The following is a 27738-nucleotide window of genomic DNA, read 5'->3' as shown; positions in this document are numbered from 1 at the left end:
CAGGGCTAAGATCCCATGAGACTTCAATACTGGCCAAACAATCAGACATCATGGTAGTAGACAAGAACCAGAAGACAGCAGTGATGATAAATGTAATGATGCCAAGCAATATCAGGAAGAAGCAGTATGAGATGCTAGAGAAGTACCAGGGTCTGAAGGAGATACTATAAAGGATGTGGAAAGTAAAAGCCAAAGTGGTCCTGGTGGTGATAGGATTCATCTCCTACACTGGGAGACTTGGCTCCAACAGATCCCAGGAAGAACATCTGAGTGCAATATTAGGAACAGGTAAGACACTTCACAGAACCCTCAAATTCCAAGTCCTCAGGTAAAAGAGAAGAAAAAACGTATCACCCATAAGGGTGAGAAGGGAATTAAATGTAAATGTACACAAAATTAAATTATATTTAGTATAATATAATTATATTTAAATTATATGGCTTAAGCACATAGACAAAATGTATGCAAGAAAAAATTCAATTTTGTTTTAAAACAATCCACAAGCTCAGCATATTACATTTCTGTTCAAATTTCCGGTTTTGTTTTTTCCTAAATATTGAAATGCATCTCTTAGAAACAATTGATATACAGGTAGTCCTCAACTAATGACCACAATTGAGCCAGTTTATGTTGCTAAGTGAGAAATTTGTTAAGTGAGTTTTACCCCATTTTACGACTTTTCTTGGCACATTTGTTAAGTGAATCACAAATAATCATAAACAACCTGGCTGAAAGCATGGAATTAGCATGGACTCACTACACAAAGCTTAAGATAGTTAGATTTGACCCTCCCTTAATGCCTTAGACACTTGTCTAGTAGTTCCCACCAAAGTTCTTCATTTTGAAAAATGTTAATTATCTTTCAGGAATGAAGGCAAATATACATGTCTCAGGATAATGCTGTTGGATCCTATCTGAGTTGATCACTGGGATCAGAGGTTTATTCTTCCAAGTTTTCGGACTCATGCTGGAGCCCATCCTCAGGGAACTTCTCTCTCTCCAGAATTATCTTTCATTCCTATACTTGTAAAATGGGGTGGGGTGGGGGTTCAAACTGATTCCTGGTGACTAAGGTATGAGAAGCAGTTTTGGGTATGCATCAAGGCACTTTAAGTGTATTTCGTAGGAATGAACTCATTCTTTAAGAAGTTATTGAATATGTTGGGTTGTATCACCTAAAATAGGTACGCCATAACTTTTGCTGACAAGATTTTTATTGCAGATAGGACAAAATTGGAATTATAAAAGGTGTGGATGGCCAATGCTTATTTAGATGCATTTTGTGTCACATAATCTCTATGGGTGTATCTTCTTGATTCCTGGAAGACTACCCCAAGGAATCTGTAACAGATTACTATGCCCATTTAGTGACCTGTTTGCATCCTTCGCCTTTTTGTAAATACCGTTAGTTTAGTTTTATCATAATTGATCTTAAAAAATGTTTATCACATTAGAAGGCAAAAATATATGTCTTCTCGAACCTACCAAAGTTTGAGAGATAATACTATACTATCCATATGCAGGAGTATTCCAATGTTTACATTTTGGTGGATGGTAGTCTAAATTGTCCAGGTTAGCAATCTGTGTGGTAATGTATAACTTAAACAATAGTGGAGCTGGGATGCAGCCACACCTAATACCACCAAAAGTGGGAAGTTCTTGAATAAGATGACCTTGGATATTGAATATTTAGATAAATATTGCATTCATTCTTTCATTAAACTACCTATTCCCACTGAACCTAAAGCTACTTCTCAATAGAAAAATGTACAATAATCCTGGGAATAGTCTTAATCAACTGGTGGAGGGAGGAGATCTAAGGCAAGCCAATACAATTGTACATGAATGAGCCATGTAAATTTGAATGCTCTTTCAATAATATTATACACATAGCTGTTTGACAAGGTGTATCCCTCATTGCACTTCTGCATATGTAGAAACTTCTATAATATCAGCATTAATATCAACGTTATTTCTAAACTGCTATCACTCATGTTCACATTAGGTTCATAAAAAAGAGCTGTCCAAAGAACAGAAACAAAGACAATTTTATTTATTTATTTATTTGTTTGTTTGTTTATCTACATATCCTGCTTTTATTATTTTTACAAATAAGGTGATGAACATATCCCACACATTTTCCTCCTCGTACTTTCCCCACAACAGCAATCTGCTGAGCTGAGCTGAGCTGAGCTGAGAGAGAATGACTGGCCCAAAGTCACCCAGCTGGCTTTCATAGCTAAAGCTTGACTTAACTCATGGTCTTCTGCTTTGTAGTATTGTGCTTCAACCACTAGATCAGACTGGCTCTCATTTTTTGTAGCTTACATTTTAATAGTAATAATTATATTATAATTATTCACACTAGTGTGTGAAATTTGTATATAGATCCAAATATGTGATTTGGGGTCTTCTAAGAATATTTTTATTTAAGAATATATCTACATCCTTTACATTTAAACTATGTATTATTTTGCAAAAGTAATCTCATCTTGATACATAATGATCTCTTATGTCTCTTTATCACATGTAGTAATATCACTTTGTCATATAACTAACATCAACTCAAAGCACACAGGCGAGTGGATATAAGACCAGTGAACATAAGAAAGGGGATTAGGTAGAATTTTATAGGCAATATATTTTAATCACCTCAACCCAGCCTTAAAGTGCAACCGAAACAAGTCATAGTTGATGTGTTTTGTCCAATTTAAACTACAGTAAGCAGACACAAGGAAAGGAGAAAATGCACATTCTCTGGCATGACTTAAAAGCTGGGAATTGTTTAACTAGTTTTCTTTTTAGGAGCAACAAAAATCTACAAAGAACCCTGGAAGATCATCTCCCATTAAAATCTAATTACCACTTTATCCAACAACTTTCATTCCATATAGGTCAAAGCTCTAGTAAAAGCCTGTTGTGGATTTGTTCAAATTACATCTGACAAGATGATTCTAATGCCATACCTCTTTATAAGTCTGCATCTAACAGGAATGGGCTAACTTCTGTAATGGGACAGGGAGAAGAATTGTACTTGGCTACTGATGTGAGTATCTGTGGAAAGATCAGATGACTTCATAATATTAGTGCCTGCAGCAGTAAATTTTTTACAGTTATAAACAATTTATGTCCATTGTTTGGTGACCATATGGCTTAAGAGCAAATATACTTTTTCTCAAGAGGCACAACTATGTTCCAGTTGTTTTCAGTACCTCAGATAGCTCCAAGTGCACAATATGTGTGGACAAAAAATACATGCTAACTATGTAAAACTCCCCATTCAAAGCACAATTTCTTCATTACAATACGCTGCCTGAAGTATGGTCTCTTAAAGAAACAGTACCTTGATCCAAAGAGAAGCAAATTTCCTATGGAACTATGGAGAGGACTAATTTAGCACCTTGGCTGAATCAAGCTCAGTAAAAATCATTTGCAAGTATCCTTCTGATTCAACAACTGCAGTTTCGTAATAACTAATCTCAAATCCTGTATGCTACTCTTGGTGTTGTTCTTTAACTGGTGGAATTATACCCTAGCTTTAACTAGCTCATTCTTTTATAAGAATATTAGGCAGGATAATAGGCTTATTGTTGGCTTCCAAGAACATTTCAAGGTCCCGGGGGATATTTTTAAAACCTTGTATGACATTTGTATAAAGCCCTTTATTTTTCTCTCTCCTTTTAAAAATATCTTTATTAAATTTCAAAATCAAGCATTGCAATCCTTTATTTCTCTCTTTTGAGATACCTGTGCATTGTATAATATGCACAGGAATCTCAATATGCACAGTATAATATAATATATACCACACTGAGTTATTGAGTTATGGATTAGAACCATAACTTAAAGGAGACTCAATAAACCAATGCAACTTTATTTACCTTTGGTGGAGTTACTTCATTGGTTTAAGTGAATAAAATTTACATCCAATGTTTCTCTTGAAAGGAGAGCAATGATATGGACTATGTCCTATGTCTGTGATGGCGAATCTATGGCACGCTTGCCAGAAGTGGCACACAGAGCCATCTCTCCAGGAATGCGAGCCGTTGCCCTTGCTCTTCCGGGTTCCAGCGCACCAGCCAGCTGGTCTTCATGTGCCAAGAAACTGAAAGAATAGTTGCCCGGTGCACATGCGCGGGCTGGAAAGATGATCTTCCAGTTTCCGGCACGCACATGTTCACCGGCCACCTGGTCTTCCGGTTTCTGGTGCACATGCACACACAATGACTAGCTGTCCAGTGTGCATGTGCATGCCAGAAACCGGAAGATCATTTTTCCAGCACGTGTGTGCACACCGGGCAGCTGCTCTTTTGGTTTCTGGTGCTCCCGTGCACATGAAGCCAGCTGGCCAGCGTGCTGGAACCCAGAAGAACAAGGGGAGCAGAGCTGCCAGCCAGGATGGGTGGGCCAGGGCTTCCCTCCCTGCCTGCCTGAGTGAGCTTCTTGCGTGACCCCAGCCCTCCAACCCACGGCACCAATATGCAGCCATGGTCCAGTGCCTGGCCGGCTCAGGCACACGAGGGTAGCGGAGAAGCGTTTGCTGGCTGGGCAGCTGGCTGCCCTGCCCGCTGCTCCTGCTGCCGCGAGGGGCAAGGGGGAGGGACGGTTCTCATGCTGCTGCTTCCGGCCAGGATGCTGGAGCAGCCAGAAGGAAAAGGAGGAGGAACCGCCATCGGGGAGACATGCTGCCCCAGGGGGGCCGGAGTAGTGTGCAGCATAGAGATGGTGCTGAGTAGTAAGAAGCATGCCGGGCCAGCCAGGAAGTAGGAAGGTGCCACCGAGGGATAAGAGGTGGGGCTGCACTGGCTCTCCTGCCTGCTGGCCCCCCAAGCCAAGTCCCAGGAATGCCTACACCCTTTACCTCCAAGGCCGGGAATGGGCTCTGACTTTTTCTCCCTGTCCAGGGCTGCGGAGCCAGGTCGTCGGTGGGGATGTCCCACCACTTCGATGGGGACCAGGTGGGTGGCAGAGAGAAATGAGGACCCCTGAAAGGCAAGGTGGAGCCAGTGTATGTGCACTGCACAGTTGGTCTTCACGCCCACATGCACACCAGAAACTGAAGACCGGGTGGCCAACGTGGTGGCCAGAGCATGTGCATACACACTCCCGTTTCAACACTTGGTGCCGAAAACGTTTACCAACACTGCCCTATGTCCTCTTCATAGGAGCAGCTTTCTTTTAGACTTTCTCTTGGTCCAAGTCTGCCTAAAGTTCCACTGTTGAACTAAAAGAATACAACAGAATTTACCATAATTGTATCCCTCTCCTATTGAATAATAGCAATAATAGCAGCATTTACATTGTGGCACTGTATCTGGATTTCCAGATAAAATTTTGTGTGATTTTTTAATTCAGCCAGATCTTCTACTACTTCATCTTATTTTTGTAATTCTTTTGGACTTCACTATTTGTAAATATTGAAACCAGTAAGATAGTTCTGGCCTTCCGGAAGACAAAGTCTCAGAGGATTTCATCTTTGACTTAGTAATAATTAGGTTTTGCCATCTATATAAATTATTTTTCCTCCATTGATCAAATGTTTCTGCACACTCTCCTTCACAAAATAAATACTTAGTATCAAAGCAAGAAGTGATAAATCTGGACGGATTATTTTTATATGTGCATGTCATGTTATTAAAAAGCTGCCTACTAATGAATGATTTCTTTAAAATGTATTTTGCTATTTATATCAGAGCAAAGATACTTCTGCAAATCTTATGGAAGTCCTGCTCTTTCCATAGAAGCAATCCAACAGTAAAATGTTATAATCCAATCTGTTTTTACAGTAAGTAACTACCTTGATAACAGAATTTAAAACATGTTACTGCCAGTTCAGCTCACTCCTTTGCATTTTGCAAAATCTTGATCTGAATCTTTTATTTCACAACATAAAATTAGCTGTTTGACAATTGTTTATTATCTTGTCTTCAAACCCTATTGGGATTCTACTGTAAATTTCAAAAGAAGGGAACAAAACAAAGGTTAGAGAGAAAGAGAACCCGTCTTACTTCTTGCTCATAGAGATAATAAACATTCCTGGTTGGGCTTATCCAAAAACATTTCTGAAAGCTGTTCTTGTCTGAAATGATAGTATTGTGTTGTAATATGCTTGAGATTCCAGATCTGCTAATAACAAATGAGAGACCTACAGGCATTTCCCCACTCCCCTCCCCATATCATTGCACATCCATATGGCTACATTTCACACCTCATCCTGCAACAAAATTCTGATGTATCTGCATGAATGAAGTCATATTCTTTATCTCAGCCAAAGATTATTTTTTGTGAAAGCCTGCATATTGTGAATACACCCCAGATGTCCTGAACTCATGAAATGAAGCAAATTACATGTTTTCTTCAATATTCATCTCAAAATTCTGTTGAGCAAATGTTATACGAGTCTTTTAAACGGTTGTCCAGAACATTTGATGTATTTTAACACAATGATGACAGCAGTAAAGATAACGTTCAGTGTAGAACCTCAGAAAAAGATACAACAATTTTGGTAGAGTGATTTCCAGGTACATCTATTGGAAATTGAAATTAAAGTACAAGTACTTTTAAAATACCAGTTACTGGAACATCATGCCGCTCTAGGTGGGATCCATCCCCATCCTCTCGATCTTCTGAAAGAGCTTAAAATCTGTCTTTGCCTGAACGGCCTGGGGCTTCAATGAAGGCATTCTATGCTGGAGGTGTTTAGGGTCTAGGAAGACCTCACACATGGAATTCTGGTTCCTCACTATCTAATTTCTGTTAAGTTTTTATCTTTTAATGTTTTCCACTTCTGCTTTTATGATAGCAATACAAATAACATTTAGGCTTATATAGCACTTTACAGCACTCTCTGGGTGCTTTACAATGTCACCATATTGCCCCCAACAATTCAGCTCCCTCATTTTACCAACCTCAGAAGGCAACCTTAAGCCCCATCAAGATCAAACTCCAGGCCTTGAGCAGAGTTTGACTGCAATACTGCTCTTTAACCACTGCACCATCATGGGTGACGTACAGGCCGCCCAGAGTCACCTGACAGTGGGATGAGCAGCATATAAATTTAATAAATGATAATAATAATAAAAAGAACAAAAACATTACAACAAAGCAAGTATTTTAAGTAATGATATGTCATCTTGAATATGGCATGCGCAGTTTAAAATGTAGTCATCAAAATCAATCCACATTTTCTTAATTACTTTTTCTGCTAAATAGTTGTCTGAATATGACTACATTCATTTAAACATTTTCATAACCTTGATGAAAGAGTACTGAATAATAGGGGGGGAAATCTCACTGCTAGCATCTGATTTTCTCTCTTTAGTAGTCCATACTACTAAAAATAATATACTGTAATTCAAGTATGCTTTTGTATGTTGTAAAGATTTCCTTTCCTCCAAACTGGGCCATATGTATAAGCTAAAAAGTATGGGAACTATCCAAACAATAATATATTTAATCATATAGTACTTTTTCAGGCAATAATAAGCATTCATGCTGTGAGGAAATTTTAGACTGTTTCATTACAGGTAGTCCTTATTTGCGGACAGTAACTAGGACTAGGGTTTTATTACATCCTGTTGCTTAGTAAGGCAGGATGTCACATGACTATGTCAAATTACAACAACAGTTCCAGCAGCCCCAGTTGCCATTATCAGTCTAACCTCATAGATACAGCATTCCATGGTCACATGATCACTCTTTGTAACCTGCCAGCTTCCCCATAGACTTTGCTTGTTGGAAGCCAGTAGTGAATGTCCCAAAAATGAGATCTTGTAACCGCAGGGTGCTGCAAGCCAATTGCCAAATGCCCAAATTATGATCATGTGACCATAACGAAGCTACAATGGCTGCAACTAAAAGGACTTGTTATAAGTACCCCTTGTTCCACATCATGTTAACTTCAATTATTGAACAAGAGTGTGTTATGTGAGGACTATCTGTATTTTAACAATGATACAACAATGCTGTTCTAGTTGTAATGCAGCTTTCTTCAATCTGATGCACTTTAGCTACAAAAAGTAAAATACAAGTGGCTAACTGGGATAGAAATTGTAATCCACCAGGCTGTGGAAAGCTTTTGTGAGACTATCCGTGTAATTTCAGTGTAATACCAGATTACAGTATATCTAGCTACATACAAAAAATCCATAACAATCCCCTACAGCAGTGTTTCTTAACCTTGGTAGCTGAAGATGGGTGGACTTCAACTCCCAGAATCCCCCAGCTGGGGGAATCTGGGAGTTGAAGTCCACCCATCTTCAAGCTACCAAGGTTGAGAAACCCTGCCCTACAGATAGTCCTTGACTTACAATCATTCATTTAGTGACTGTGGGAAGCTACAATGGCACTAAGATAAGTGACTTATAATCAGTTTTCACACTTATGACCATTGCAGCTTCCCCAGGGTCACAGGATCAAAATTCAGGTGCTTGACAAGTGACATGTATTTATAATAATAGCACTATCCCGGGGTCATATCATATGGTCCTGGCTTCTGACAAGCAAAGTCAGTGGGGGGAGGGGGAACCAGATTCACTTAATGACTGATTGATTCACTTAACAACTGTGGCAAAAAAGGCCATAAGGAGCCCTGGTGGTGCAAGCAAACTCTGCCCGCAGCCTAGAGTTAGATCCTAATGGGACTCAGTCTTCCATTCTTCTGAGGTTGGTAAAACGAGGACCCAGATTGTTGGAGGCAAGATGCAAATAATGCTTACATTGTAAACCATCCATTGTAAAGCACTATGGGGTAGCATATAAGCCTAAAATACTATTGCTATTGCTATAAAATGAGGCAAAACTCACTTAACAACTGCCTTTCTTAGCAATACTCAGTTGTGGTCATAAGTCGAGGACTACCGATATATGATTACAAAGTATTCTACCACCATGAAATACTATCTATAGAACCTAACATACAAAAGACTAACATTGTTAAAGCCTTCTGGACTAATTTGACCTTGGCAGTCATTGGCATTGCTAGTGAAGAGAACACACTTTCTCCCTCACAGTATGCAAGTGACTCAGAATCTTGTTTCAGATTATCCTTTCCAAAGATATTATGATTATATAAAGCTTTTTGACATACCTTTCTTACTTCTATAATGTTCATTTTATAGTTCATTTTTATAGAAATCCTTATGCACTCTAAATATTGGAAAAACAGCTTGCAATTGATAAAGGCTCCCCCCCCTTATGCTGCTAACACTACTGTTCATCATTTAACCAATTATAATAATAATGAATGATGAAAAGAACATTGTAAGAAAGAGCATACATTAGTCAGAGGACAGTTTTTGAAAGCAGTGAGAAAATTAGAGAATGCTGTGTCCTAGCTGAAGGGGGCAGATGGGGGGAAGGAAGGAAGGAAGGAAGGAAGGAAGGAAGGAAGGAAGGAAGGAAGGAAGGAAGGAAGGAAGGAAGGAAGGAAGATTGTCAGAGGCTTCTGAGGGATTGAAAATGCTTTTAAGACAATTGAAAATAAGCACAGACTGTCAACACAATTGTTAATACAGATGGACATTATTTATACAGGGCTTTTTAAAACTGAAAGCTTCTACAGTAAGCACAATATAAACATGAATATTGTTGTTGTTGTTGTTGATTCTTTTTTTTAAAAAATATAAGCCTTAAAATCAAATGAACAATACCTTCTGTGCTAAATCTAAGTTCACCATCCATCTAAATAAAGAATTTTGCTTTCAGTCAGCTTCCCAAAAGTTTTCATTATGACTGGGAATAAATGCAACATAGATGTGTGCTAAAACACAAACAAACCCTGGTTCTTACATTCTTAATGAGAGAAGGGTAGTCCTAGGGCTAATAGTGTGTTATAATCAAATATGGGACTCGGCCAAGAATCAAACAGAGTCTCTCTTTTTTGTTGGTTATATTCACATTGCATTCAACTGCATGTTTGTTTGGGTTTGACGTAGAATATTATCTGTGTCAATCTTTATAGTTTGCAAACCATGACTTATGATTTAACACATGTAAGAATTCACACATCGTTAAAACAATTTTGTGTCATATAATGTGTGACTTCAATGTATCAGTGTATGAGTTTTCAATGAACTTATCTAAATGGATCTATTAATATTTATTCTGGACTTTGTGGTTTATCCACCAAAAGCAAAATATCTACAGTACAGATGCATGTATTGCATCTTATGCAAGCATTAAACTGTTTTCCTCCATAATCCCATCTTCTATATAGTTTCCATCCCACAGCTACAAGTTCCATGCAGACTTTGTAAGGACAAACTTAAATGAAATACATTCGTTCTTACTGCCCTGCATTTTCTCACTTCTGCTCTGCAAAAACCAGAATATGTCCTCCCTTCAAAATGAACATAAGATAAAAAATACTTCTAGTGACAATGTATTAAAAATGGGGCAGTCTTTTCAAGCTAAACCATTAAAATCCTTCCACTTAACTGAGGAGCAACACCCTTTGTCAAGGTGTTCACTAGTAAAACTATTGCTTTAATTATTCTGATCTTAGTTTTCATACAGCCATAGAATGAAAGGGTCCTGGAGAGCAGGTACCTTTAACCTTTGGCCTGTTGCAGTAATCCTTAACCACAACACCCTCAACAAATGGAGAGACCACTTTTCAAGTTGAACAGATGAAAAGTTCTTATTGTTGGGAAACGTTCCCTGATGTTTACTGAGAAATGTTATAATTTTTATTATAAGTATTGTAATACAAAGACAGATGCCCCTACTCTTCATAATCTTGTTTAAGTTTATATCTTTCTTCCTAAAATAATATCCTTTTAATTGTTCAGCTCATTGTTCATCTTTATCTATTCTTAAACTACCCAGTCCTGCAAAACAAGACTTAAATTCTTCACCATCAACTGTGAGTTAACTAAACTTACATTTCAGTTAACAATTTTTCAACCTTGGCAACTTTAAATTGTGTGGACCAATTCCTGAAACTTCCCAGCTAGCATCTATATGGATATCTTAGAACATAGAATAACAGAGTTGGAAGGGACCTTGTGGGTCATATAGTCCAACCCTCTGCTCAAGCAGGAGACCCTACACTATTACTGACAGATGGCTGTCCAGTCTCTTCTTGAAAACCTCCATTGATGAATCTCCCACAACGTCTGAAAGCAAGCTGTTCCATGGGTTGATTGTACTCACTGTCAGAAAATTTCTCCTTATTTTTAGGTTGAATCTCTTCTTGATTAGTTTCCATCCATTATTCCTTGTCTGGCCTACAAGTGCCTTGGAAAATAACTTGACCCCTTCCTCTCTGTGGCAGCGCCTCAAATATTGGAACACTGCTATCATGTCGCCCCAGTCCTTCTCTTCACTAGACATGCCCAGTTCCTGCAACCTGTTGTGGCTCCGACCCCCGAGGCCAACTTATCAGAGGGAGAAGGCTCCAAACATGAAGGAGAGGAGTTGGCCAGGCCTCCCTCTCCAGGACCCTCCTCTCTGGCAATGCCTCAGGTGTCTCCCGTAGGAGAAGAGATTGGCCAGCAGACAGGTACCTCCTCAAAGTGGACAGTGAAGGGGATAAGTCTTGGCTGGATCCATGCCAGCGTCGGAGAGACAAGCACACGCAACAGAAAAGGAGGCATGCCAGAGATTAAGCTGAGTCACTGGACCACACCCCACAGGGGATATAAGGGGGTGAGGTGGCCATTCTGTGACGGACAAAACTAACTACTATCGAGTCACATTGCATCTTTGGAAACAACATTATCTGCCTTGGATTTAATTACAGACTGGACTTGACAATTCTTGAACTGTGTTTATCTTGTTTATGAGTAAAGTTCTTGGCAAGCAGCTACTGGGGTGCTGCAAATCCTTTTATCGAAAGAATTGGTTGCCTGCCAGTTTATTTAACCCCCGGCTGTCTGTTTGTGTGTGTGTGTGAGACGGGGACAGAACACAACCATTCTTCATATGTTTTAGCCTCTAGTCCCCTAATCATCTTTGTTGCTCTTCTCTAAACTCTTTCTAGACTCTCAACATCTTTTTTATAGTGTGGTGACCAAAACTGGATGCAGTATTCTAGTTGTGGTCTTACTAAGGCTTTATACCTCACTTGATCTTGATTGTATCCCTCTGTTAATGCAATTTAGGATTGCATTGGGTTTTTTTGCTGCCACCACACACTGCTGGCTCATATTTAATTGATTGTCCACTAAGACTCCAAGATCCCTCTCACAGTTACTGCTATAAAGCCATATTTCACTCAATTTATATATGTACTTTTGGGTTTTGTTGCCTAAATGTAAGAGTTTACTTTTCACTACATTGAATTTCATTTTGTTAGATAGGCCCAGTATTCAAGTCTGTCAAGATCCATCTGGATCTTGAGTTTGTCATCTAGGGTGTTGGCTCTTCCTGCCAGCTTAGTATCATCTGCAAATTTGATGAGTTCCCCTTCTATTCCCTCATCTAAGTTGTTTATGAAGATATTAAAGAGTACTGGGCCTAGGACAGAACCTTGTGGTACCCCGCTGCTTACTTCCCTCCATGTAGACATAGTACCATTAAGGATTACTCATTGAGTACAGTTTGTCAACCAGTTACAAATCCACCTGGTGGTGATGCTATCTATCTCACTTTTTTCTAGTTTACCAAGAAGTTGTGGTCTACTTTGCTGAATGCTTTGCTGAAGTCTGAGTATACTATGTCCACAGCATTTCATCGGTCTACTAATTTAGTCACTTTGTCAAAGGATGAAATGAGATTGGTTTGGCATGATCTGTTTTTAATAAATCTGTGCTGACTTCTAGCTATTACTTTATTTGTTTTTAGATATCTTTTTCAGTATCTTCCCAGGCATTGGGGTTAGGCTGATTGGTCTGTAGTTTACTGGGTCTGTTTTTTTTTTCCTTTGATATGGATATATGTATATAGCAAAATACTGAAGAAGGCATTTGACAGGATAGGAACCTGGTACAATAGGGCACCCAGAGTCATTCAGGGATTCAGTTGGGAAGGTACATAAATAAACTAGGAGGCACTTTTAATTCCTGAACACTTAAAGTATTTGTTGGATGGATTTAATTTTGCACTTGCCCAATTCAGTCAGTAAAAAACAGGGAGGAAAAAGAAATAGGCAATTCTCAGGGTGTATTTCAGTGCTCTTTAATTACTGCAAGCTAGAGAACAAAGCAATTAACTGCAAGACACCAGAGAGATAATGCAGAAGGTAGTTATTAACAGGTGGGGGCGGGGAGGTGGGTTGGCATAATAGATTGTGTGTGTGTGTGTGTGAGAGAGAGAGAGAGAGAGAGAGAGAAAGAGAGGGAGAGAGAGGGAGAGAGATGCCCTGATACCATTTAAAAAGTAGAAAGCCAATTATTTTGGTAGTCATTCTACACTAAGAATTCTATAAATCTGTTATTAGTCAGCTGTGGTAGGTGCTATCAAACACATACATTTTATAATCTGTTTAGAATATAATTTATGGCATTCAAGAGTAGACATTCAATGTAGCTCTCTAGATCCTTAAGGAGAGCTTCAAAGGCAGAAATGGCAGGGTTTTAGTTTTTTTATAGTATAAAGTTAAGCATCAGTCAATAAGAATTGTACATCAAATTTCTATTAATATTAGAGTTATTAAAATAGCATCCTTATTAGCACATAGTAAATATTTCTGCAGTCATGAGAAAGACTTGTCTAAGGAGGATTGTGCTCATTGTTCTGTTATTACATTGAGAATCCACTGTGGGTTAGAAAATCTTGATCAGACAAGGTTAAAATCAACAAAATAACTTTTCCTTTGAGGTGTTAGGAATATGTGCTACCATATAAAATTATCATCTTGATGTCAGGCTCAGATGACAATCCAGTTGGTCAATTCCTCACACAATGGATCAATGCTCAGTTGATCCCCCCAAAAAGGGACCTTGTACCTGTAAAAAAACACTAGCACAGCACTTAGACTTATATTCCACTTCATAGTGCTTACAGCCCTCTCTAAGCAGTTTACAGAGTCAACATATTGCACCCAACAATCCGGGCCCTCATATTATCCACTTTCGAAGGATGGAAGGTTGAGTCAACCCTGAGCTGGGCAGGATTGAATGCCTGCAATATTGCATTCTAACCACTGCACCACCACAGCTCACAACCACTAGGATGACCAAAAAAATAATAATAATGCAGTTATCATATTTGGACTGCAAAAATTTAGAAACTCAAAGTTCTAAACTACTGTTCCTTTTGTTGCCTAGATTTTTGCAGCCATATAGTAAGCAAATTTATCCGATTAAAATATCACATTCCACTTTGGACCAGATGCACCAATGGCCCTTAAAACTCTTGACTCTTCAATGTTTTTTGTTTTGTTTTTTTGAATCAGGACAAACCATTCAGTTTTCTTGACAATTGAAGAACCTTACAATAATAAATATTGTTAATTTGGAATAGAAAAATAGAGGCTTTCGGGTCTAGCAAATGAATGGTCTCAATTTTTTTAAATATTTTTTTTCTCAGAGTGTTAAGGTGAACTAAATCAAATTTATTGGACTTCTCAATGAATGTTTAAAAAGAGCTAGTCATCTATTTTTCTATGCTTGTGAAAACAGTAAATTTGAAGATATTATTTGGTCTTGTCCTCTGTATTTTCTATATTAGTTGAAAAAAAATACCACACATAACATTTGAAGAAAAGTTAAAATATGAGTTTTATTAAATAATAGTTTTAACAAACTGTAGCTTTTTTCTATCAAAGAATTCTGGATATTTTTAGCTTGGATTGTTGCAAAAATTATTTTTTGAAATGGATTTACATGTATGATACCACAGATTCACTTGGATAATACGTTTCTGAGTGATCAAAATTTAATTTGTTTTTTAACGAGTGAGATGCATTGCTTTTTCAAACATACAGAATGTATTTGATTCTGTTACATCTGTTTTAGGGGGTTTATCCTGGGGAGGGGACTGTTATTTTGTTTTTACTTGTTCTTTTTTGTTTCATTAAAGCAATGCAAAAGAAAGGTAAATTTGACTGTAGTAAGAGTTCAGCATTCTCATTTTCTGCTTTCTCAAGAGGAAGATTAAGATTTTGTCACTCTTAGTTGCAGTTCACAGCATTTTGTTTGCTTTCTTTCAGGGAGGCTTAGTACTTTTCTTCCCTTTCGTAATCCTTCCAAAACACAGACATGTGGCAATTATTAATAGGAAAAATCCTCCAATGGGTGATTTATTATCAGTAACCTTTATCCAACATAGCCAATTTTCAAATGGTGTTCACAGCTGGAAGAGGAAAAATAAACATTTCCCTGCATGCTATGATACCAATTTAGATTAGATATTCTGTGCTTATTCTGGAACAAAAAATTGAAAGGTAGCCACACACAATATATATTTAACATGACACAGACCTCTAACTCGGTTACTGCTATGATGAACAGCACAAGAATTTAGAACTCTGATTTTTACAGGGAAAACTATATAAATGATTTTTCTTCCTAAAGTATTCGTTCCAAACAATGGAATGTCATTGAAGATCAGGGAAGAATAGCTTTGATCACATGGACTTCTTCACAGACATAATGTGTGGAGAGAGCTGAGTTTTTCTTATATCTCAGATAACTTTTAATGAGTTTAAAACTGAGCTGACATAATATCCTTATATGGTTTATTTGATTCTGATTTAACATGTTTTGTGAACCCAGCAAATATGCTTTGTTAATGGCTTCATTGTATAGTGTGAACTCAGCCAAAAACAGTTGATCAAAATATAATGATTAAGGAAAGTATGTTGTGTGAAGACAGCCTCCTTTTGACTTTGTTTCATTTGTTGTATGGATTTAGCAGGTTTAGATAAAAATGTCTTTTTATTATAGGGTTGGTGCACTCTTGGTTACATTGATTAAACAATGCCACCTATTGAGACCCTGAAAACACACCTTCTCTCTAGCAGTGCCTGCCCTCTAAATTGTGGTTCCCCCTGAAATTCAAACAGCTCAGGCTTACTTTCAAAGCTGTCACTTTGCCCAGGACTTTGAAGAAGACAATTGCTGCCCCTCTCTATCATCATTGTCCCTTTGTCTTGGGCTGTTTTCAGGATGTATTTATTCAATTTCTATACCCACCTGTTTCATCCAAGTGACTCTGGGTGGCTTACAATTCTAAAACTATAAAACAGTTGAGACAAATAGAAACAATAAAAACATCCAAAAATAAATACATGTGGCAGCCAAGATAGCTAACCAACTAATAGTAAAACCAAGAAACAGGACCTTTAACAATCTCAAAGCTCCAGGTCATTCTAACCTTTGAGGGGAGAATGTTCCATAAAGCAGAGGATACACAGAGAAGGGCCAACTTCTAGTTCCCCCCAGTCAACACTCTGGCTTATGGGATCTGCAGCATGTCCAATCTTCTGGATCAATGGTCCCACAGGTAACCTGGTTTCAAGCTATGTAGGGCTTTTGTGGCCTTCTCTCTCCTCTCCCCCTCCCCTCCCTTCCCCTCCCCTCCCCTCTAGGAACTGCAGCCTTCACTATCCAGACTTTTTTGTCTTCTTAACAATTATTAAACCTGGAGTGTTATGTGTCAGGTACTTGTCTGTTTGAATTCTAAATCCCCAGAGAACTTCAGATTCTTCATTTTCTGTGACTTTATCTATTTTGTAGACCCACCACTTCTTGTCATTATTATTTTTGCTTATACAAACATGTGAAATCACAGTTACCAGTAAACTGGTGTTGGCCTATAATTGCATCAAGTTCTCAAGAATCTAGGACATCATAATAAAAGTGCAGATTTTTTTTAAAAAATCCAAGATAACCACTGGGACCACCACAATTAGTTTATCCCTTAATCTTTCAACTTCAGTCTTGAAACGTTAGGATCTTCTATAATTATTTGTCTTCTATTCTACTATCTCCAGTATTGCCACATCGATTATTCATATTTTTTTCTTTTCAGCTACAATTAATTTTGGCATGTTATATGACAACTCTTTCTCCGGTTGTATTCAGAAGTCCACAATATTTTAACCTGCTGATTTTCAATTATTTTTCAACTATATAATTCCACCAATTTATTTTTGATACTGAATATGATAATTTTTCAAGTTTTAAACATTTTATTAGGTTATAAGATAAGATACAAAATACAAAAGTAAATAGGAAATCAGTGGGGGAAAAGCGGGGGAGAGAAGTGAGGAAGGGTTGGGAAAAAGAAAAAAAAGTGTTAACTTCTGACTCCTCCTGTTGCAGTAAAATAAGGCATTAACATCAAACCATAACTTTTTGCTTTCCATAGTAATATCATATAAACTAGCCATTTGTATAAGCAGAATATGATCATTTTAAAGATGTTCCAGTGGATCATTTTGGTGACTGTGTTATATCATTGTTTATAATCAGTTTGTGCAATCTTCTTGCATGAACTGAGTATATTGTATGTTCTCGCACCGTGATGGCAAACCTATGGCACGCATGCCAGAGGTGGCACGCAGTGCCCTCTTGGTGAGCACATGAGCCATCGCCCCAGTTCAGCTCCGCTGTGCATGCACGTGCACCTCCTGCCAGCCAGCTGGTTTTCGGGTCTCTGCTGAACATGCGTGGGGGGCGTGGTGTGTGCGGGGGGCCATGTGTGCATGTGCAGGGGGTGGGACACATGAAGGCCCCCTGCGCATGCATGCACAGGGGATAGGGCACATGGGGGTGCACGTGGTGGGGTGCATGCGGGGGGTGCACATGCAGGCACAGGGGGTGGGGTGCATGCGGGGGTTGGGGGCACATGTACGGGGGCCGCACATGCATTGCATTTTGGGGGGGGTTGAGCACACATTTGCGAGCACACATGGTTTGGGCACTCGGTCTGGAAAAAGTTAGCCATCACTAGCATTTCCTCTGCTTCTATGCATAATCTGCCCATATATATTTCAGTTAATATACATTTTACCTGCTGAATTTCTTGTAACCATGAATCTAATCACATACAATTTTCACCAACCTGGAATGGACACAGTTCCGATGCATTCAAGTAACCTATTGTCCATTATGGCTATGAAATTGGCTACATTATGCTCCAAAGAGGTTCTGATTAAAAGAAAATCAAATTCATTTTACAGACATACAGTTCTGCCAAGAATGTCACCACTTTATACAACACTTGTGTGACCTTGTTGAAAAAGAAAGGTCGTTCTCATTTGCAGTAATCTATTCCTGTTTAAATCAGCTGATCATAGCAGAAGGCAGCACAGCTAGCATGCCAGAATGCATATTTTAGTCAATATCCTGAATGCAGGCTCTGGAAGACATCTTGATTAGGAAATAGCTGCTGCAATCCTAAATGTGACAGGCTTATAGCTTCAAATCATAAGACTGTCTCTTTAAGGGAGTGTTGAAAATTGGATTCAAGTTCTGTACTTGGCCAACGGAAAAGTAAAAGGCATTGTGCAAAAGTACAAATAAATCACACACTGTAGATCTAATATGAAGTGTAACTGTATCAGTTAGACCAGTGATGGTGAACCTTTTTGGCATCAAGTGCTGAAAAGGTTGCGTGGAAACGTTGCGCTCGTGTGGGTGCGCTCGTCAGGGCTGCGCTCTGGAAAAGCCGAACTTCTGGGTTCTAGCACGCATGCATGCCTGCCAATCAGCTGGCTGGCATGCATGTGCACACCGGTTTTTGGCACTGCTGTGCACATGAAGGACAGCTGATTGTTGCACGCGCATGCGCGCCAGAAACCCAGAAGACAAACAGGCAAGGCAGTGCATGCCAGGCGACATGGCTTCGTGTGCCACTTTGGGCATGCGTGCCATAGGTTTGCCATCACAGAGTCAGACTAAACAAGGAGTTGCCACTGTTTTGAGGACTGTAGGCATACTTGAAAATTTCAAAATATTATTAAATTCATATGATCCTGCTAGGTGAAAACCACTCAACCCACATCAAAGCTCAATACAATGTGTGACGCCAGATAATGACTAACTGAGAAAATTATTTTATTCTGACAAGATGTCCATGTCTGATAAAAACAAGATAAAAACCGTACAAAGGAGATAAATACAAAAGATCACATTTTTGTGGTGCTCCTTTCAGAGCCTCTGTTGGGATGAACAAACTTGGAGGCCTCTTTTCATTAGTTGTTTCACCACTAATGAATATGATAGCTTTAAAAGAAATGGAAGAGCTCCAAAGTAATGAAAGCACTCTAGAGTTTAGATCCTTTGCTGTGCAGCTGGAGGAAGCCAATGAAGAAGTCCTATTGGCCGACAGGCTCACAAGGACAGTATGTCATAATGTAGAAAATGCCCCTTAAGAGCCGGTCTCTGCCAGAGCTGCTCGGCTTCCAGTCTGCGCTGTCTAGCGAGGCAGGTGGAGGCGGCAGCTGCTGCACTACTCAGAACAAGGGTGAGCCTGCCAAGAACTCAGAGTGGTGACATTGAAGCCTGCGGCCAGGCTGCTGGGGACATGGCAAAAAGAGACACTTTGTTTTCTGCCTCCCCACTAAAAAATAAAGCGAAAAGAATAATATATACAGGTAATCATTTCCACTCCATTGCTGGCGTAAAGAAATTAATTCTAAGTAGATCAAAACAATAGCATTCATTAAACAGATGGCTCAGAGAAAGAAATGTGATGTTCAGTTGAAGCCTCATGTATGAAATTACATAACACAACTGTATCATACTCCGTAAGTATCTGTTTACTAATTATACAGCTGAAAGAACATTTCAACAGAACCTGGGACAGGAATTTACATCTACAGCCATGCAATCTACATCCATGTCTCAGCACATTAGAATCTGTTTAATGGGTGTGAATATATACATACAAGGTGAAGCCTAGGTGTATTACCAGAGCTTTGCAGTATTGTCAGATATGAAGTAATATCACAATACTTGGTAATAGGGACAATCAAATACAATAAGGGTAAAAGTTGTGAAGATTTTCAGAAGTAACAGCAAATGCACATGGAGAATGCTTTCAAAACAATGTCATGCTGCTGTAGCAATAAACAAAACATTTTTTAAAAGCAATACTGCCTAAATAAAGCAAGCAAATTGGAATGACAAGAATGATAAGAAATGCTCTATAACTTTTTTTTTTAAAAAAAATACTTCTCAGGAAACATTCTGCAGTTCCAAACAATGAAAATGTTTTGAAGTTTTGGACCTAAAATTAAATCATGAGAAAATATTTGCCATTTAAACCTTTTTCTGTGAGGGTGGACGAAATCCTTGCATGCTGTTATTTTTATGACAAGGAGCTGTTATTTCCTTTTTAAAATGTTGAAGGTACAGGTATTCTGTCACTCTGGGGTAGAGTGAGGGGGACAGTATACTGTAGCTCTTTATTATGCCATCTTTTGTATATTTTCCTTTTGCAAGGTCCAAAGTCTTGACTCTGTGGTTGCAGTGAGGGAAGCTGCTGTACCAAACAGAGACAAGCAGTATCTGCAAGCATATATTTGTTTCTATAATGACTGTATTGTTGCTTTTCATTTCAGCATAATAAATATTCCTTTTTTCAGATATTCATCTTATTTCAATTTTCAAATGCTATTTAAAAGAAAGTATTTTGATGGTTTAAACAGCTGCTTATATTGCACCTTGTTTTTCATTGCCTCTTCACTAATGATTTAAGTGAATTATCCTGTATATATCCTATATATAGGAGGTATAAATAATGTATTTAATCAATGAATTATAGTGCACTGTACTCTTTTTACTTGTGGGATGAAATATCCATTTCCCCTTTCAGATTTCTGTTCTCCAATTCTTCTAGGTTCCCAAATGACACATCCTCACTTCTGCATTCCCCTGACTTGTCTCAAGTATTTGTACAGCATTCCAGCATCCTTTGTGGCCACAAAAAAATGCTGACGTTAGCATCTTGTCAACTTGTGCTATGCCCTCTGAGATACAAGAATATTATGCTCCAAAATTCTATTCTCCATTCAGTATTTCATCCAAGAGGTGTTCTTAATTTCTCCCACTGTAGCTTATTTAAAACAAATTTGGAAAAACTCCTGCTCCTGTTGACTTAAAATGGACTTACAGTATATCTTAAAAGTATTAATCAAGTTCTAGCTTTAGATCTGAGGCTAATCTCTTACATTCATATAATAGTCATCAAAAGAAAGTAAGAAATCAGTCTCAAATCTTGTCCAATTTTCAGACAATAGCCATTCAAGAATACACGAGAAACTGCAAACAGACTAGCTTATCTGGGTTGTAAAAGTCTGGACAAAACTACATGGCAGCAAAGGATCTGAGTTTTATGTATCTGTTTTCGGTCTTCCAGTGATCATGATGATAGCTCTAGACAGGTAGTTGCCCATTTTTATTATGATAGACAGATAGACAATCAGACAGACAGATGATAGATAGGTAGATAGGTAGGTAGATAGGTAGGTAGGTATAACTAGATGATAGATGCATATTCCTACAAAAATATCAACTGTACATCACACATCACATACATAGTTCATTAATCATAATCTTAATATTATTGCTAGAAAAAGAGTGATGGGATACTGATAAATGCTGAAACTCTGGCTATGACCAACAGAAATCTTTAGAGAAAACAGCATGAGAAAGCAGATACTCTTTCATTAGAGAATGTATCGTTAAACCATTTCCTAAAGTAGGAAGGATGAAACATTGGTTTTGGGAAACATGTTGGAAGATATTTGGAGTATTTGCTGGCTTCAAGAATTCCTGCTACTGAGACTAGACTGCCCCAACCTTCAGATCAAATCAGATCAAGATACGTGGTATATAAAACTGATCATATAAAGCAAAAAAAAAAACAAAACACACAAATTCCTCTTTTCTGCCTGACTATAAAAACACACCAACAAGAAATTAAATAACTACTAACGTATGCCCTTCCATGACACCACAACTCTGCTGCTTGTGCACCAGTAGAAATCATTTGTATTGCATTCTCACCACTACTCTCACCAACTGTTTTCTGGAGTGACGATGGTGGTGAAGTCCCTTGAAATGCTAGGATTTAATAAAAAATAATGGAATGCATTAGGCCAAAGTTTCCCATCCCTAGCTGCAATAATTAGTTCAGAATGATAACAAAAAACCAAGTTGATCCCATATAAAGATGAACTGTGGGCTGTGCAGTGTAGGAGAATCCAAGAGCTCAGCTGTGTTTAGCACAGGACCCTAACCTTCAATCTTGTAGAGTACAAATAATGCAGAGGAAATTGACTTGGAATTGCAACCAAGATGTGTTTTATTATCGGTACTTTTTATACTTTCCTTTGCCACAGTTGCTGTTTATATTTGCAGGTCTTTGTATTTTGTTATTTTTTTCCAGTTCTTTCTCTGCTTCCAGGTACTGCCATATCTGCTATGAAGTCTTTTTCGTCTTTCTTTTTGACAACTATTTGCATTATTAAATGTTTGGGTGAATTGGGGTCATGAAAGAATAGACAAACTTTTTTGTTATCAGTTCCAAATTCCTTAAAAAGTTTAATGTAGGAGATGACCAAACTGAGTCTGAGGATGGGATCAAACACATCATCAGTTTGGAGTCTCTGTACCCCCATTAAAGATCTAAGTCCACCCCCCACTTTTAAGTCCATTGACTCTTATCTGCTACCAAATTACCTTGACTGTTAGTAGTTCAGATTCTTGTGTATAGGTAGCATGAAATAAATGTTAGTACTTTTGCGTTCTATCCTGGCTCCTGACTTCTTCTACCTGACATTTAAAGGTAATAACCTAAAAACTGTGGTGGCACAGTGATTAGAATGCTGTATTGCAGGCTAATTCTGCTGATTGTCAGCTGTCGGCATTTCGGTAATTCAATCCTGACAGGTTCAAAGTTGACTTAGCCTTCCATCCTTCTGAGGCCAGTAAAATAAGGACCCAGATTGTTGGGGACAATAGGCTGACTCTGTAAACTGCTTAGAGAAGGCTGTCAAGTATTGTGAAGCAGTACATAAGTCTAAGTGCTATTGCTATTGCTATAACCAGATAATAATTCAGATTGCATCACTATAAGTAGGATGTAAATGAAAGAGTAGAAGGAGAATGAAAAAATATAAGGATATCACACCAATTAAAACTATTTTTAAAAATAAAGTACTGAAGTCTGCTTAATATAAATAGAGTGGATTAATGCATATTTTAAACAGACCTTTTGCTTCCATATTTTATTTATTTATTTATTGGTTCGATTTATATATATAATTGTATACTTTTTTTTTTCTCAAGGTCCAGATGGCACAGGTAATTACCAACCAAAGGAACTGGATTATTGCCATTACATAGGATCAAAATCTTCACCCGTGGAGGGCAGTAGTGATGCCAAGTATTTGTGGAGACATGCACCAAGTAATCCTCCTCCATGGATGCACAAGAATTGGTTTGTAGGAGAAATTGGCTGGAGAACAAAAGAGTTTGGCTCACTTAACCAAACTGGTCTTCTCCAGGGCAAGAAGATAATGGTAACTAGCTCAATGTAACTTCAGAATACTTTCTTTGCAACTGTGGTAATGTTAGCTCTAGTGGTTTTATGCTAAGTATTCATAATACATTACTAAGAGAAGAATATGTTACTTCATGTCTAGCTTGGACAGTGACATTTTTTCTGAAGAAAATATAATGTGCCAGAAAACATAATAGAGAATATAAACATTTATACCATCTTAGCTACTACCAACATAATGTACTGAAACTTAAAACCAAAAATTCAAAATACCAATTCAATATAGTGATTATTCATCCATAAACAGATGGACATGGTCTCACTTTGGTCCGTTTCCTCATCTCCCCCCCGCCCCTGGAGCATCCTGTGCACATTCAAATTCTGCTGCAAAAGATAGTCAGACCTGAGCAGATTTTGAGAGGATCTGAAAGATTTCTAGAATAGCCATTAAGTAATATATAAGAAAGGAAAGAAGTCATATGGATGGACATTGCTACTAATTTTCCCCACTACCAAGTTAAAATACTGCCCACCCATCCATGACTCATCATAAAACTATGTTGGCATAAAATATGCTGTTGATTTTACAGTCCCTGTCTTGCTTCCGTGGCATCTGCTTAAAGTCAATGCTAAAGAGTATTATTTTGTGTCAATCTATTAAAGACAAGATTGCTGTTTTCTCATCTGGCTTTGCTGCAGTTTTTTCAGCAGAGTCCATCAATCAAGATCTTGCAGCAGAAATAGGGTCAATGTCACTCCAGGATTCTTGCTATTTTGTCTTGGCTGACCTCTATGTTCCTCTCCCCCTTTTCCCTGTGAGATCCCATTTGGGCATCCTAAGATAAAATATGTTTGTTTTTTTTAAAATTACATGGGTAGGCAAGAGGGCAGAAATAGCACCAGAGAAGAGGAAGGCACGCTTTGCTATAATTGTGCTTTAATTCTATAGAGCAGAATAAACAAAACCTGGTAACTGCTAGGCAATTGTCTCCCTAATGGGGAATCAGGGACTGGTTGAAACTTAAAAATACAGGCAAACTAGCAAGTGAACAGTAAAAGCCCAGTTCAGCTTCTCTTATATAATCTCTGGACACTGCGATAAAGAAGAGAAGGGTTGCTGCAATTAAGGATAAAGGGAATTTGAAGGAAATGGCCAACCATCCATGCACAGGAAAGTTGGTGAGAGAATAATCCACCCTACTGACTGACAGATATATGAGCTCTAACTGCTGTTTACTACAGTAGGCAGATCTTCTTTCATAATTGGCTTTGTTTTTGGTCAGCAATAAAGCATCTAAATTAGCCAAGTCATGTCCAGTCATTTACTGCTGAGTAAGCGAATTCCAAAATAAGGGCCTGAGAGCATAGGAAACCTAACTCTATAGTCATTAGACTGAATCAAGCATGACAGCCGTTTGGTGGATTAGCACAAACATTGAAGCGTCTTCCACTGTGACAGAATAGTGTGAAATGGAAGGATTTATGCTCCTTGCAGACAGCTGGTCATTTGCATCCTTTTAGAAGGTTGTTGCAAGGAATATAAATCCTTCCATTCCACACTATCCTGTCAGAGCTGAAGAAGCTTCTTGGATGAGAAGCAAAATGTCTTCAAAGGAAAAACAAGAAAGTCCAGTTGCCTCCTGAAAAAACACCTTTGGGATAACCATGACCTGGATGACTAAGAATCTCTACAGACTACTGTAGAGTACTACTCACCTACATACATATAAATACTGAGGAAAAAGTCATCTCTGTGCTTCCCAATAATCAAAATAACACCTTGGGTCACCTGATCTCAACTCCACATTAATTGGTGTCCATAGGAGATATGGTAGTAATTACTGACATCACTGGACAAATGCTACAATTTATTTTCCTCTTCTCTAAGGGATGATATAAGTGTAGCCAGAGAGGATTAGCACTCAATTTCTTCAAAATTAGTGAAAATATTGCTGCTCAAAATAGTCATTTATCAATGAATTTCAGGATCTTGAGGTACTCTCAAAGCTGCCCATTTCTGATTTACTTTGTCTGGTTATGGAAGGGAAGATTCTTCTTTTTAATGATAAATCTGTGTTTATTATTTGTATCTGTTGTGATGGCATATGGTCCCACAGACAGTGTGGGACCACAGCCTTGTGATATTGTTCATTACAGGATCTCTCAGTTGGCCCTGCTATGCTTTAAAATCTTACATACTTAGATATATTTAGATCATTCCTGACATAAGTGATACAGTAGCAAAGCAGTCAGATCAGAGGACTATAAATAACTCTCTGAGAATATTCTTTTGTTTCCCTTTGACAGCCTAAGCTAAATCTCCCAGCTGAAGAATATGAAATAATTAACGAATACAAAAATCCCAGGTATGGATACATGTGTTTCTTTTAATCCTTTATATCAACTCATTTGCAAAATCTCAGGATAAGCATGAGATTAGTAGCATTGTCAATAAGCTTAACCTTGAATAAAAAGTTTGATAATTGCACCTTAAGCTATTGCTAACTGATAGTTATGAAACATCACTTTGTTTAGCAACAAATTTCAGTTGAATTCACAAAATACTATCCGCAACTTAAAATTTAATATATACTTAACAGATAACAAAATATTTACTATTTTTGGTTCTCCAGTAGCTTAAATGTTAATACTGTATTCAAGCATATAAATGGCACTTTGTAATGATAGAGATTTGAGTGGAGTGCCTGTTTGATATAGCTCTTAGAAACGTCCAACATCTATTCAATGGTTCAGGTTTACATCACTCACTTAGTGAATGTAAATTCATATTCTGTTCTGTGAACGTGTAGAAACTATGATTTGCAAGGCAAATTGAACAATTAAGGAAAATTGGCTCTGCCTTGACTCTTTGTCAACAGAGCAGTGTGCTTCTGAAAGCTACTTTGTTATATCAAAACCATGCAACATGCCTGCATAGGGGATACACCCACCCCAATTAATATGTTTCCCAATCCTGGGGAAAAGAAAGAAGCGTATTCAATATAACAGCATACAGCATAGACACAATGCTAAGTAAATCATTGCCAGTTAAAAATACAGCCATCTCTTTTTCTGCAGAGGAATTACTGCTAAAATCTCAATATTTAATCCTAAATCAGTATGGATTATCATGCTTTTCTTTCTATCAAAATTAAGAATATTGTATTCACATTTCCCAATTGCTACGGTATTGCATTGTGGCAGTATGACCCCAAAGTGAAAATTAAAGAAATTTTCTTTAGCCTTCAAGTTACGTAAGTCACCCTGTTTTTTCATGGTTTTACCTTTATAAAACCACAGAATTATTCCATAGATTTTGATCTAGTGTATGATTATTGTATGGCGATAAATCAATATACCTTTCTTTCATCTCATTCCAGGAAATTGACATTTAATCCCCAGTACTGAGAGTTTGAAAGTTTATCCAATGGATATAGATGTGAAGCTGATTCTATGGATTGTAATAAACAAAGAAGCACTCTTTCTACCCAAAGGACAATCAAGATGGCCAACAGTTATTTATATTAACATTGGAAGTGTTAATTAGAAATATTAGACAGGATCCAGAAATTATAGGAATAGAAATAAAAAAAGAAGAGTATAAATTATAAGCATTTGCACATGACCTAGTTTTTATACTAGAAGAACCATTAGAAACCGGCCCCAGACTGATAGGAAAAATTGAGGACTATGGAGAAGTGGCAGGACTGAAAATAAATAAAGAAAAAGCTAAAATAATAGTGAAAAATCCTACAGATAAACAGAGAAACAAATTGACAAAGAAGGTAGACCTTCAGATAGTAAAGAAAGTGAAATATTTAGGAATCTACTTGACAGCAAAATGTGCAACAATTAAAGATGATAACTATACAAAGTTAGTGCAACAAATTAAGTTGGACTTTGAGAAATGGAAGAACCTACAACTTTCAATGATAGGGAGAATAGCTACTATAAAAATGAACATACTACCAAAGTTACTTTTCTTATTCCAAACAATACCTATAAAATTAGAAAAAAATACTTTGAGGAATTGAATAAAACAATTTTGAAATATATCTGGCATGGGAAGAAAGCAAGAATAAGATTGAAAATGTAACAGGAGTCTAAAGGTAATGGGGCTTTGGGTTACCAGACTGGGAGTTGTATTATCAGGCATCTGTACTTAAATGGGTGAAAGAATGGATAAACTTGAGGCATAGAAGATTACTACTACTGGAGGGCCATGATCTCCAATTAGAGTGGCATGCCTTTTTATGGTATGGAAGGCGTATAGTACATAGATATTTTCAAAGACACTATGTGAGGAATGCTTTACTTTTAGTATGAGAAAAAAATAAA

At 37.9% G+C, this 27738-nt stretch overlaps 1 protein-coding gene across 1 annotated transcript; it reads left to right on the top strand.

The window, feature by feature from the left end:
* Positions 1-91: 91 nt before the first annotated feature.
* On the top strand, positions 92-27738 carry SPMIP2 (sperm microtubule inner protein 2). Its single transcript, XM_060690862.2, has 4 exons — positions 92-288; positions 23187-23419; positions 25708-25766; positions 26781-27738. Exons 1-4 carry the CDS (start codon positions 174-176, stop codon positions 26806-26808), a joined length of 435 nt encoding a protein of 144 aa, XP_060546845.1. The 5' UTR covers positions 92-173; the 3' UTR covers positions 26809-27738.

The sequence above is a fragment of the Pantherophis guttatus genome, chromosome 8, assembly GCF_059756535.1.
Source record: "Pantherophis guttatus breed Tessera chromosome 8, ASM5975653v1, whole genome shotgun sequence".
NCBI classification, from domain to species: domain Eukaryota; kingdom Metazoa; phylum Chordata; class Lepidosauria; order Squamata; family Colubridae; genus Pantherophis; species Pantherophis guttatus.
This window is presented reverse-complemented; position numbering and strand designations above follow the sequence as displayed.

Excerpts from the sequence above, each read along its gene's own strand:
- SPMIP2 (XM_060690862.2), top strand. The coding sequence starts at position 174 with ATGTGGAAAGTAAAAGCCAAAGTGGTCCTGGTGGTGATAGGATTCATC. Across the intron at positions 289-23,186 it reads GAGTGCAATATTAGGAACAG|GTCCAGATGGCACAGGTAAT; the intron begins GTAAGACACTTC and ends TTTTTTCTCAAG. Across the intron at positions 25,767-26,780 it reads AACGAATACAAAAATCCCAG|GAAATTGACATTTAATCCCC; the intron begins GTATGGATACAT and ends ATCTCATTCCAG.